Here is a 13,640-nt window from a genome sequence, read left to right as displayed (position 1 = left end):
ATTTTTTGTCTCTTCCAACGTTTAATCAAATCAGACAGTACCGTGACTATTTGCTCGAGCACAGTTTCGAGCACTCTGGGAACAGGAGCCAAAGATTTGGGTTAGCAAGCTAAGGTGAGAGCCAAAAGACATTACGAAAATGGAGACAAACCATTATTGCATTAGTGTCTGTGGTCAGCAAGGTATATTTAACTCTCAGTTGGTCCATGTTTTGCTTAATCCATTTATAAGACATTGAATACAACAAGTTCGGTACAGTACAAGTAGACTGAACTGGAAAATAAATGTGAAAAATATTACACAAATACGGTATGAATTGAAAGCGCTGAATATTTTTAATAATCTTATGTTAAACGTTAGGTACTGCTAGTATTATTGCCTCGTACAACCTTTTCTTGTCTGCATCTTTTCTTGTATTCTTTCTGTTTTTTTCTGTACATAAAGGTTTGAAACCATCAGTTACTAAATCCCAAGTCTAGAAGAGACTGTTTGAACAGCACTGAAGCATAATATATTTTGCACAGAGCTGTAATTTGCAAAATGTGTTCACAGGAAAACTCGATCCAAAAGATTTCACAAGAAAGTTTAGGTACATTTCTGCTAAAGCCTGTTTGGTAACGACTAAACAGGTTTAGCAACTTTTTAAGTTAAACTTTAACCAACCAAAATGTTCATTAAAACACAGAACAATGTTTACCTAAGGCGATTTCATTATTTTTAGTTCCAGGCCGAGTTAAAAGGCGCCAAAATCATTTAACTTCATTGAGCCACATTCCTCCTCACTCACCTGCGTACTCTTCCCAGTTTTCGCTGTCCCAGAGACTATTACCAGCTGGCTCTTGGCCAAAGTGTCCAGAAATTCACATTTGCCTTTCCAAACTGCAAGAGTCTTTCTTTCCTTGAGCAATTTGTAAAACCTCGAGGAGTAAGGCAGTCCGTCGAACTGGTTCAGCTCCAAATCTTCACCAAACACCGAACCCTCCTGTTCGTGTCCTTCTTCGACGTCGGAATCCGATTCCCCCAGTAAGTAATCTTCCCCCGACATGGCAGAGCTCTTCAAACCTGCTCGGGTGGTTTTATTAATAAATTAATGCGAGGAACAAACTGCGAACTTGCCGAAGACTGGAGAAATTGCTGCCAGGGTTCCGCACGGAGAACGTCATGAGGAGAAAGGGCAGGACTCCACGATTCCGCAACAGTACCTCTCCACCAGGTACAAGCGAGAGACAAAATATCGGATTCACTGCAGATGATACAAAGGTTTCATTCTTGGTGCAGGTGACCGAATGGCGTTTAAAGAAAATAATCCAGCCCTGATATCTGATAACACTAAAAGGGAACGCCCAGCAATTCCAGCTAAAACAGGTGAGCAAAATCTAAATAAAAAATTACGACGTCCTCGAATCACCCTGAACTCCAACGGTAGAACGGTTGTTTCAAAAATTACTTTTGGAGCGCTTTAGGTTATTTTTGCAAAGGGTCTTTGTAACCCTATCCCCGGCTGAACTGTTGTGCCGCGGTGTCACACGTGTCCGATCACTGAATGCAGCCCGGGGAGGCGAGAGGCTATTGTGACTCTGAATGTGATCATGTGGCCCCTTAATCCCTGGAGCAGAAGGGATGAAAAGGCGCAGTGAAAGACGTAAAGACGTAGAAGAATAGCAGTGAGCTACAATTTGCGTAATGAGAGTTTTCTTGAATGTAAACGTTTTAAAAAAGTTTTTTTTTTCTCTAAAGGCTGTTCCCTTTTATTTGCAAATGTCTTCAAAGCGAAAAGCTGCTGAAACTTTCATTTTAATGGTTTAAATATATTTTTAAAAGATCAATATTCAAATCTTATCCTGCACAGCTGACAGTTAAAATAACAACACTTTGAAAAGTTCAGAATGCAGCAAGCCACCACACGTACTGTCAATCCATATCCTGACTGAATATTTTAGTAAGGCTGGTGATTTCATGAATTGCGTTCTTATTGTAAATTGTGTCTAGTTGGGTACCAATTAGCAACGTTGTGCGGATCACACGATTCACTCTTCATCAACTTTGAGTTAAAGAATGAACAAACATGAATTACAGGCACCTATTCATACTAGCGATTAAGGCCCCAGATAGAACGAGAACCAGTAAACGCAATGGTAGCAGGACCGAGAACCATTATTCTAGAGAGACCCCTGACATGAATATTTTGTCCTTTTCTCCCGGGCACGGTAATGTTGCGCTGTACATCAAGAGCGGCGCCCACACTAGCGAAAGTGCCCTGCAGGTTGTTCCCATGGCAACCGCTAACCGGCGTCCACATTGTCAACAGCATCGGAGCTGCGCGGACTGGGGTCAAGAGCTGAGAAGGAACATCAACAAACCTACTGGTTTGTTCTGCGCGCTGTTCAGACTGTTTTTCTCTGGAAAGTTTCAGAAACCTTATCTTACCGATGGCAACTTCAGGTAATGCAAAATCTTAAATAACCCAATCTGATTCATTCTCGCTTTCTTTTAGCACCGAGACGAGACAAATGGTTTAATACCGATGTGGTTTTAAACTCTTAATAACAGATTTAAATTCTCAAGCTCGGGGTGTAAGCAGCCATACATATATTCACCGGGCACAAATGGCATATGCTTCCTCCATTCAAACTAGTGGTTTTATTTTCTTGAAAATGTCAAGAACAGCTGTTATTCTTGAATGATGTTAGGACTGCGTGTAACGACGAGGCAAGTTGCTGACACATGTGAATTTAGTCTGTTATAATTACGTACAATTAAAATGTACAACTTTAATTATTGATACAACTGTTGAGTTTGAGTTTTATTGTAAAAGTAGGATGATTTGTAATAGTTTTTGAACACTTCTAGTGTTTGCCTGTCTTCTTATCTTTTATTTTTGTTTTTGTTGAGGTATTTTCTCAACCTTTAATTTAATCTAGAAGCTGGTCACACTAGAATCGAGTCCTCTCAAAAGTATTCTCTTTTTATTCTTGAACAAAAAAAACCTGAGAGGACCTGATTCAAGCATTAACAATTCTCAAAGGCATTGACAAAATCAACCCAAAGCACTTCTTCAGAGTGAAACATAAACCCGATGAGACAAGTGAGAGTGAATTTAATACTAAGAACAGGAGGCATCTCTTTACACAAAGGGCTGTAGAGGTTTGGAACAAGTTACCAGTCATATTGCCAAAGCCAATAACTTTGCTTCTTTAAATAAATACTTGGATGAAATCTCTCGGTCAATTATCTTATAGCAAAATGAACTGGTTGGGCTGAACGGCTTTTAATTGTTTCTAATGTTTCTTTTGTTCTTATACAAATTATCCAACTATAATCAAACTTCCTTTTTCATATACGGACATATAGAGCCATTTTTCTCTGGGATGGTCAACATGCAAGCTAATATTGATCCTTGTAGTATTTGTTGTGTTTCAGAAGCAATAGGCAAATATTATTGTGTGATAGATATTAATAATGCCTGTCAGGCAACATCATTCTGTAATGCATTCTGACATTTGCATAATCACTGACCTAAAAATGTGTGAAGCATAGTAAACATCCTACAAACAAAGCACCAGAGAAGCATGCATAGAGAAGATGCCCTTACTATTTGTATGGCCAGTATTTGAAATGCTAGGTGTTACATTACCATAGGCCTGCATTACATAGGCCTGCCTATCTGACCTAGTTTATTGAACAGTAAAAGTATTCTGTTGTCTACCTGACTGATTGTATGATTAGTGGCATTTTTTCTATGGTAAATTGCTAGAAAATGACTACTTAAACAAAAAGCTAGTTGAACAAAAAAGACAACTTTTTACATAGATGAATGTTTGGTGAATGGAAACCTGCCCTTCACTGCAAATCATCACATTACATGAAAAGGTTTTTTACAAAATGGCTATTTTGCATAAACAGTACCTAGCTGAAAGTATGTACCTTTACTGTACTGCAATTGCCTTCTACAAATGATTTTAATATGAATTATTTCCTGAGGCATCTTTGGATGCTAACGTTTGCCAAATTATTATTTCTTTCATGCTTCAAAAGATGTGGGGAACTGATGGTTAATGTAACTAGGTCATTTAGTTTGCTATGTGGGAGTGAAGAAGCTAAGCAAATTTCTGTTTGACAGCTTCCTATCTATATGGTACTTTGAAAAAAATCAAATTAAACTGTAGTTTTCCAGTGAAATAGTGTATCAATTTATTGCTCCATAATAGTACAACTACTGGTTTTGCTATAATAATACAGTTTGTTTTAGATAGCAGAATATTAGTCTTTGTATATACTGTATACTCCAAAAAAAGTAAATGTTAGGCACTTGACTTTTTTTCCTCCTTCATTTTTTTGCATCCATTTTCTACTCTGCCTTAAGTTACCTTGTTTAGACCACAAGAATAAAGTAAATGTAAAACATTTTATAAACTATGAATTAGTGCTTTCACGCTCAAGAGACCCATAAATTACTTGAAAAAAAACAACAAAAACAGCACAGCATATTCTCAGAAATATTTTTCTTTGAGGTACAGTAGGAGAAGTTTCCCAAGTGAGTGGTTTATATTAATTTGCATTTACTAATGCTTTTCTTTTAATTTTCTGACTATCCTAACGTTGAATAATATTTATGTTTTACTGACCTCTTGTGGTAGCCAGCCAGAGTAATAACAGCATAAACAAGTTCTAATAGACTTTCTCAGTTTCTGATGATACACATTTTACAGTTTCTCACCAAATTTAATTGAATTAACCTTTATTGCCCCTAAGGGAATTTGTCTTTAACATAAAGAGCTCATAAACACGTAACAATAATACATATTACAACAGTACTATACCATAATAGAAAACAATTTAACAGCATTACTCAATCAAAACTCTTCCAGTAGCATATAATTAAAAAAACAACAAACAATTAGTTTGTAAAGTCTAAAAACAGCAAGAATAATAAGAATCCTACCTGCAAACAATTTTTTTGATTGTTCAACAATTGAATGATTTTAGGTATAAAGGAAGTAAATACTCTCTTAGTCTTTATACACCAGATCTGGTGCTTCCTCCAAGAGAGTACGAGAGTGTATTTTACAAAGAGTGGATAAAAGGGGTTATTTTAGATTTTATGTGCATGATTAATAATATTTTGCTCTTTTAGACATGTTATTGAGTCCCGATCACTTTGTTCAACTTATTTCTGTTCTGCAAAACAAGGCGCTTCCCCTGCTCTGAATAAAACTTTTATAAAAAGTGTCTACCTTGTGCTTTCTACAGTACATTACAACTCCTTAACTTTCTTAAAAAATAAAACCTTTGTTGGCCTTCAAATACCTTGCCTCCATTTTGGTGGTCCAAATCAATTTATAAATGATAATATTGCCAGATATTTTTATTCATTAACTGTTTCATTATCAGTTCCATCAACAGTTACAGGGATCATAGGAACAGAACATTTCTTTCTAAAATCGATTATTATTTAATTTATTCATATCCTTTCATTTCCTTTTTCTTTGTGTGTAAAATCAGTTCATTATCCTGACTCCAATTATAAAAAAAGGTGTATCTCCTGTTTGTAATTGTTTTATTCATCATTCAAAACTCCAATCACGGCAACATCATCCGCAAACTTAATAATCGAACAGTTGTCATAGTGGCTTATATAATCATTAGTGTACAATGTGAAAAACAACAGGGTCAGCACACAGCCTTGGGACAAATAAAAGTTTTCTCATTTGTTTTAGACCTTGCAAGCAAAAATTGCCTTTTTTGTTAATGATTATGTCTTATACATTTACAAGCACCACAATAAACAAGAAGTTAATTCCAACAATGTTTTATACATATAAGACAACATCGGAAGACTAGAACTGAAACTAATTCAATTCAACTTTATTGTCATTAAACTTACACAGGTGCATGGTATAATGAAAAGTGTTTCTCATTAGTCACTCAGGTGCAGTATATAAATAGGATAGACGATAAGACAATAGACAGTAACACAATAGCAATAACAGTAACATGTAATAACATAACATAAATAACATGTAATCAAGTAATCAAAACTGTGCAAAATTCCGCAAACAGAGAAAATATAATAGGACAAAAACAGTGCAAGGTAATTCTTGGAACAGTGCAGAAATAGTATGGTTAAAAATAGTATGGTTAATTAATATAAATTAATATAAATAATTGGTTCTAATGGAACCAATACTGCTACCTTGGTTTGTAAACAAAGCTTAAATATTTTTTAAAGGCTTTCAAAGACTTTCCAAGCTGGACCCTCCTGTCATCGGTAAAGTGAATCATCACAGTATTGAACTGTACTGGGATGAGGCAGGAAAAGAGCCGAAAACTGGCCCTCCTGAGCAGTGGCTTCGGTTCTCCCTGGAGGAAGAGGATCCCAAGACCCACACATACGGCAACATTTACATGTGAGTATTTGTCCCACACTCACATATACTGTATCCAATATTTAAATGAAACAGTCTTCTTTGAAGACTTTAAAAGTTTATTTAATCCATTTCCAAATGATGTCACCATAGTTACAGTGATCATTTAAATTTTAATGGAAGATTTTGTTACTAATAATAATGGAAAACCATTAATGCAATAAAAAAATGAAATGTAATGATCAGTTTTTAATCTTTTGAAGCCATATATCTTGGTCCTGTAGCATATTTCAAGACTTTAATCCATTCGTATTGAATACACATTAACAAGAAAGCCATACAAAGTAATATGTATCATATACTGTACAAAAATAATTTGTTCTTGTTGATAACCTGCAGGTGTAATCAGTGGACATCTCAGCCTTTCAAATCCCTTAAACCTGTACAGAAAAAAACGATTCATTCTTAAATTATGGAAAACAGCACTTTACATGCTTAAATACTTGTTTATAACATCTTCTTTCACAACTAAATATCTTTGATTTGCTTTTGAATGCTTTTGTTTTCAGTGGCTATGGTACAAAGCACACTGTTGAGGGGCTTGAGCCCAGTACTTCTTACAAGTTCAGACTTAAAGTAACCAGTCCAACGGGTGAATACACATACAGTCCAGTGGTGTCTGTTTCAACCACAAGTAAGTACAGCGAACTCATGATAAAGATAATAAGCATATTGATATTAAAATTATGACAATAAAAAATCTGTTATATAATAAGATAACTGTTATTTCTCCCATTTATTAGAGAAATACCTACATGTTTGGGAACATTTATGTATTTGTTACAACAATGTTTGATTTAGGATACCCAAAGAATTGTACCTTACTTTATTTGTTATTAAAGTTAACTGCAATATCACAAGAAATGAATGTCGAAGACAAAATCTCTGTGATGCTACGAGATACGCAATATAATTTAAAAAACAAAATATTAAGACAGTGGTATGTTTATGGCAAAAGGATTGGAAAATAATTCAGCCAGTGGGTGGCTTCCTCAGAACAAAAGCAATCTGTTTGCAACTGATAGTTTAAGTCAAGCATGTCCAATTAGGTATCCTGTTCAGTGTCTCCCTGGTTTCCAATGCTAAACTAGAATTAATTTCTTATACAATGCCTGCAACAGTAATGGAAAAAAAATGCATTACCAACTTACTGTTCAAAATTACATTCCTTAATTGTGGGTCACCAGTAGAAGGCAACCTTACATTCTGGGCCGTAAGTTGTAACTGTTTTGGTTGCTTATTATATGTTGCTCACCTACTGTACCACCTCCTCTGGATAACATACAGTACATGTGTGTGGAGAGTAGGTGGTGAGTTGTTTCTCTGTTCTACATTTAGGAGAACCACTGAGTGGTAAGCAATTGCATCATGCAGTGAACATGGATGATGAAGTGGAAGTGACCAAAGTCCTGCAGTCAGGGTGAGGAAAGGCTCTCAAGGCCTTTATCATTTATTTGTGGGTGATTTTTCAAAACCTTTATTTTATATCTTGAACACTGTGACTAAAACTGACTTAGTACAGTTAGCTACTAGCAACCAAATGAAATAAATGGGCCAAATGGCCTCATCTTGTCAGTAACCGTTTTTATTTTCTTATGTTACCTTCATAAGCAGTTATGCTATGACTCCTATTCAGTGTCTTCTTTCACAGTTTCACCAAGGTCAACAATAGGTGTCCTATTCAGACTGCATGGGGAAAATCAAACAAATTATGCCCAGTCTGTGTTGTCAAACCTGCCACTGGGGTCTGTCAATCTGAGGTTTCTCAAGACCAAAAATTACCTTTTTACCCAAACATTTTTTTTCTTGTATAACAAAGCATAGAATATTTTACAGCTGTGTATTTACCCATGCAAATTAGCTTCTAAAAAACTATCATGAGTAAAGCAGATTTCCATTTAAATTCCCATGGAAATATGTCAGTCGAGTAAATCTAGTGCCAATCATTAATACAGTTCTCAATCAACATAAATTCAACATAAATTTGTTAAACAGATTAGTATAAATTCCTACTGAAACATGCATTACTTTGCAGTAAAAATTCCCTAATGGTTGCTTTATTACAATGTTAATTAGCAGTGGCATTTAAATCCCCTCCTAAGTGCTTTGTGGACTGCATGTGGCTCAAGAGGTTTATGCTTAGTTTTTTTGTAGCACTATTTCCTAAGATTATAACATATCAAAATAATTGTAAATCTTTTGTCGCATAAATAAAAAAAAGTAATAGCTTGAAGGAAAAGTCAGTGATTTGGACAATGAACACTGACAAATTAATTGAATGAGTCTAACCCTGTGATGACTAATGAACTGAAACAATGCTATTGACAATAAAGCATAAAAACTATTTCCCTGGAGGAAATTGATTTTGTCCAATAACAAAAACAACTTTTTATCCTTATAAGCTGCTTGATGTATTATGGTACTTCTTCTACAGGAAGTTTTCATTATACTCCCTTTACATTGGTGGTCTTCGTGTTTTTTTGATTATATGATTTGAAACTGTGCAATTGTTTGTTTGTTTTATTTTTTTAAGAACTGTGATGGTGGATGTTCCTGATAAACTAGGATTTACTCCTCTCATGGTGGCTGCCCAAAAAGGCTTTTTCAGGTGCTATATTTATTGAATTTTGTGTAAATACAGTGTGTAACGATTGATAGTATTGTACACTGCATAAACATTACTGATATTCATAACATATTATACATATTAATAATAATAGCAACATATAACAATAAGTATTATTTTGTTATTAATAAATAATAGTAATACAAACTAATATGTAATGGTAGCAATTTGTGTTAAAATAAGTTTGGGGTTATCTTATTCTTGATGATACTTAGGTATTAGGTATTTAGCAGTGTCAAGCAGCTTTGTAGTTTGTGCTGCTGCCTCACAGGTCTGACCAGGTTAGATTCAATTTTGCAGTTTCTCTGTATTTCTCCCACTTGGTTTAATCCAGGTTCTCCAGCTTCCTCCAAAACTCATGCTGGCTAGGTCAATCTCTTGGGCTGTCTCTTAACTGTCTCAGTGTGTATGTGCACTCCAAAGGATCTGGTATCCTGTCCAAGGTGTAATCCTGTGCTTCTAGGATAGGCTTTGGGTTGCTGACAGCCATAGCAGGAATAAGCTTCTATGGCTTCTAATAACTTGCCAAGGTTTAGTAGTTCTGTTTAGGAGGATAATATAATACTATCAGTAGGGGGAGCTGAAAGACCAAGCTTCTAGTGGTACAAGTCTATTTTGTTAAGTGCTTTTGCTCGATTGTCTTTATTTTGGTTACTCTAGATCTCATATAGATATATTCTATAAATTATTTTTATTTAAATTTTATTAGTATTCAAAATCATGATAGCTTGCATCTTCTGACAGAAAACTATATACAGTTGTTTTCATGACACTGTATGTGCCAACTGCAGTAATTGATGATTGATTGATGTTTTGATGTTAAAACCATTCTTTATCTAAAGCTACAAAAGTCATAATTGAGAATGTGATGATTTGTGTTGTAATTACAATATTATTATATTACTTTTCAAAATTATAACCTTTAATTTTTAATTAATTAAGAGACTGGTGATTTTTATATTTACTTTAAATATAATTCATCTTTAATACACAAATCACAAGATCTGATATGAGTGCTTTGAAATTTTTATATTTAACTAGAATTGTATGTCTTTTAAGTGTGATCTAAATTTAGAAAGTGCAGCTTCAGCTTGTGATAGATTCCTTTTTTTCTCTTTTAAGGCTAGTTCAGATTTTGGTGGAACATGGAGCAGATGTCAACTTGCAGAATGCAAGTGGAAAGAACAGGTTATTACATCAAGTATAATTTTTCAATAGCTCAGAATCTAATCCCTTCATCATTATCCTATCAATTAATTTCAAAGGGAGTTCGTTACAAATCTTATGAATGTTTGCTGGCACAATGCAAATACTGAACCAGCATTTTAGTATGCTAAAATGTATGCTACATTGCTTCATTACAAATGGAACACAATAAAAAATGCAGCCTTGAAGCACGTGTAAAATTTACAGAAGGAAAATGGTCCCCTCCTGAGTCAATGTTTCTGTGCTCTGTTGGGTATTACAGTCTGATGCTGGCTTGTTTTGCTGGACACCTGGATGTTATTAAGTATCTAAGAAAATGCGGAGCTACTTGGGAAACCCATGACTTAGGGGGATGTACAGCAATGCACTGGGCTGCCGATGGAGGCCAGATGCCAGTTATCAGTTACATGATAAATGATGGCTGTAAGGTATGGAATTCATTAGTCAAACACTTATATCTTCCAGGAACCCAGACCTAGTGAAGTCTTGCCTGTGTAATTCATATAAATAGTATTACATTTTCACAAAGAGGCAGGCAAAAACAGGTATCTTCTAATTATAATTTTCTGATGAAAAATTGTTTTTCGACATTTCTTGCAATATGCACTGGAAAAGTGTTAAAAAACAAGATTTGCAAAAATATGGCAAACTATGGAGAAATAATCAGTTTTTGCTGAAATAACATAGTAGTTTGGGAGGTAAGAATACCCCAATAAAGGGAATAAGCTGTGGATATTGGCCATGCTCACTTTTTATAGCAACAAATACCAGTAAATTGTTTTACATGTAAAATATCATGATATCAAAACGGCAAATACACATACTGTATGTTAATATGTATGAAAGACAAATACATCAAACAATATTTATTTTTCTTATGAAACATATTAAAAGCATTTAATTAGAAGTGTCTAATACATGCACAGACAAGTCATTTGACCTTTGAATACACTTCTAATTGTTTCTTTTGAAATGCCTTCAGTTGTTAATAATCACTTTCTCCCTTTGATTGTGACCATAATCGATGTGTCTTGACATTGATCTCTGTTGATCTTCACCTTATGTTTGCCCTAGGTTGATGTTAAAGACAGTGGTTCTCTGTGGACACCACTGATGAGGGTCTCAGCAGTCACAGGGGATGCAGACGTTGCTTCTCTTTTAATTAGCGCTGGAGCTGATGTTAATGTGAAGGATAAGGATGGGAAGACTCCGTTAATGGTATAAATACCATTATAAACCTTTTCTGCATCATTGTTAATCTCAGCCATTTATGTTACAACGTGTATGATGAAAAACAGGCCTGTGAGGGAATATGACTGGCTGGATATTTGTCTGATTCTGATAAAATTAAAATACAATTTCTTTTTGAAAGCTATAGGCTGTTTAATTAAGCTAAACATGTTAATTATAGTTTATATATATACACACTTGTGGTGGACCCCCTCTCAGCGACGCAAAATTAATTTTAATTTTAAATATAATTCATTTTAATTCTTTGACAAACATTTTACCTTTTGTAAAAAAAAAAGACATTTTACAGACTTGTTCATATTAAATCAATGTTCGATTAAAGATACTGTAAGTAATCTTGTAAGCATTCAATTCTAGAAGCCTGAAACTTCCAGATATAACGTGCTGAGTAATCTCTTGAATTGTAATTCAAAATTCAACATAAAGTTTCTACCAATCTAAAATCTATTGAGAGAATGAGTTACCTGCCCACCTACAGACTTACAAACCACTGATCTGCCAATTGAATGACCAATAGACTGACCTATTTACCAGCTAACCCAGGATCCCAACTGATAAGCAACTTTCTGATTTTCAACCTACTGTATGTACCCCCGTTTCAACATACTGTACTGTACTGACTGACCTTTGGAGATACCTATTGTTCACACTACAAACCTGACTAGCAAACTGATTGACCAGCATTCCGTTTGATTTACAGATATGTATCAAACTACTGTCACTTGACTTATTGGCTGGAAAGAAGGCCAAAAGTGAAAGGAAGGTAGGTGTGTTGGATTTGTGTAAGTAACAATATATTTAAATGTCTTATTTTCCAGGTTGCTGCCTTAAACAACCACGAGGATCTTGTCCAGTTACTGCTAGAGAAAGGAGCAGATTGCCAAATTAAGAATGAGGTAACAGTTGATCTGTTCTTTGTAGCTCATAATCTAGTCCAAAGTGCAGTGAAACCAAAGTGTCCTTAGGATAAATGAGCAGTAAACTGTTCTACAAAATAACTTTGTATAGTCATCTAACTCTATCGTTTTATCGCATCTTAAGATACATTTATGTCTTGGTCTTGCTCTGTTGTTTTGAAATTAGTGAGGACCGAGAGAGATTTAAGACTATCTAAAAACTTTTACAGTTTACCACTTTTGTAAAACTATGCATTTTTTTTAGGATAATATATATACACATACTGTACGACAGAGTATTTATGCAAGATAAGCTTATTCTTTTTTGTGTAGATGTCTTTTCTGTTAATGGGAAGATTTATATATTAAAGCAGTTTTTACATTATGTTTTTTAGTTTGGAGCAGGTGTGATAGAAATGGCAAAAGCTTTTGGAAGACAGGTACATATTCTTATTTTCTTCAACAAATATAAAGCTAGTAATAAAAATATTATTCAGTAATGCTGGACTTTGTATTTCTTTTCCTTTTCTATTTGTAGAACATTGTGAACTTGTTAGAAGGAAAGAAGATCCATTAGAAGAAGGCAAAATGTATTGTTAAAGACTGGCAAATTCTTTGTATGAGGATATTTACTGAGATTTGTCTCTACTCAAATGAACTTACTATAGCTGCAGTTAAAAATGTGAAATTGATGTCATTTTATTAAGTTTTACTAAAATACATTCTTCTTTAACTTCTATTACACTACCCCCAGATAGACTTTCTTTAATGAAAGACTTAAATGTGAATCTGCTGTGAATTCAGAATCTAGGGAAAGGGTTAAAGATGAGGTGTAAAAGCAATTTCTTGAACTTCTAGTTTTCCGAATGTATTTTGCTACCTTACTACTACTGTTACTGCTTTTATTCATTTTGATTGTCAGAGGGTGGGAGAAAGGGAGTGTTACACTTTAATGTATTTTAACTGTGGTTGTCATTTTATTTCATCTTTGTATACAAAAACACAGTCCTATGTATATCAATCCTAACTGTGTCAGTTTTCATGTTGTCAGATGAGTGAAAACTATATTGCAGTTTTCATACTAATGTGGTAGACATTTGGTCCCTGGGGATTTTTAGCCTTTTGTGCTGTTTCCTTTTTTATTTGTACACTAAATGTACTCTTTATCTGGTGAAACCATTTCATATTCCTCAGATCTATATCAGTGTAAACAAAACAATAAAATGATAAATACTA

The 13,640-nt window shown here is 34.5% G+C and overlaps 2 protein-coding genes across 5 annotated transcripts in view; one reads left to right on the top strand and one right to left on the bottom strand.

The window, feature by feature from the left end:
- The window catches only part of LOC148661405 (putative pre-mRNA-splicing factor ATP-dependent RNA helicase DHX32), a 13,022-nt gene extending 11,977 nt beyond the window's left edge, over positions 1-1,045 (bottom strand). For both annotated transcript variants that reach the window (XM_088635103.1, XM_088635104.1), the window contains exon 1: positions 788-1,045. In XM_088635103.1, coding sequence (XP_088491229.1) covers positions 788-1,045 — 258 coding nt within the window. The remainder of the gene's footprint in view (positions 1-787) is intronic.
- Positions 978-13,640, top strand: fank1 (fibronectin type III and ankyrin repeat domains 1). 3 transcript variants are annotated; one of them, XM_088635107.1, is made up of 12 exons: positions 978-1,023; positions 1,279-1,365; positions 6,230-6,407; positions 6,935-7,059; positions 7,764-7,845; positions 8,959-9,033; positions 10,174-10,239; positions 10,520-10,685; positions 11,332-11,475; positions 12,327-12,404; positions 12,800-12,844; positions 12,943-13,640. In XM_088635107.1, the coding sequence occupies exons 2-12, from the start codon at positions 1,287-1,289 to the stop codon at positions 12,979-12,981; spliced, it is 1,077 nt and encodes a 358-aa protein (XP_088491233.1). In that variant the 5' UTR covers positions 978-1,023; positions 1,279-1,286; the 3' UTR covers positions 12,982-13,640. The 3 variants fall into 3 exon arrangements, with proteins under 3 accessions (XP_088491233.1, XP_088491236.1, XP_088491235.1); XM_088635110.1 differs by lacking the exon at positions 978-1,023 and adding an exon at positions 2,309-2,442 and having other exon boundaries at positions 1,224-1,365; XM_088635109.1 differs by lacking the exon at positions 978-1,023 and adding an exon at positions 2,231-2,442 and having other exon boundaries at positions 1,280-1,365.

This window comes from Lepisosteus platostomus, chromosome 6 (assembly GCF_059453375.1).
Source record: "Lepisosteus platostomus isolate fLepPlt1 chromosome 6, fLepPlt1.hap1, whole genome shotgun sequence".
Lineage (NCBI taxonomy): Eukaryota > Metazoa > Chordata > Actinopteri > Semionotiformes > Lepisosteidae > Lepisosteus > Lepisosteus platostomus.
Note: the sequence above shows the minus strand (reverse complement) of the source record. Positions and strands in the feature narration are given on the sequence as shown.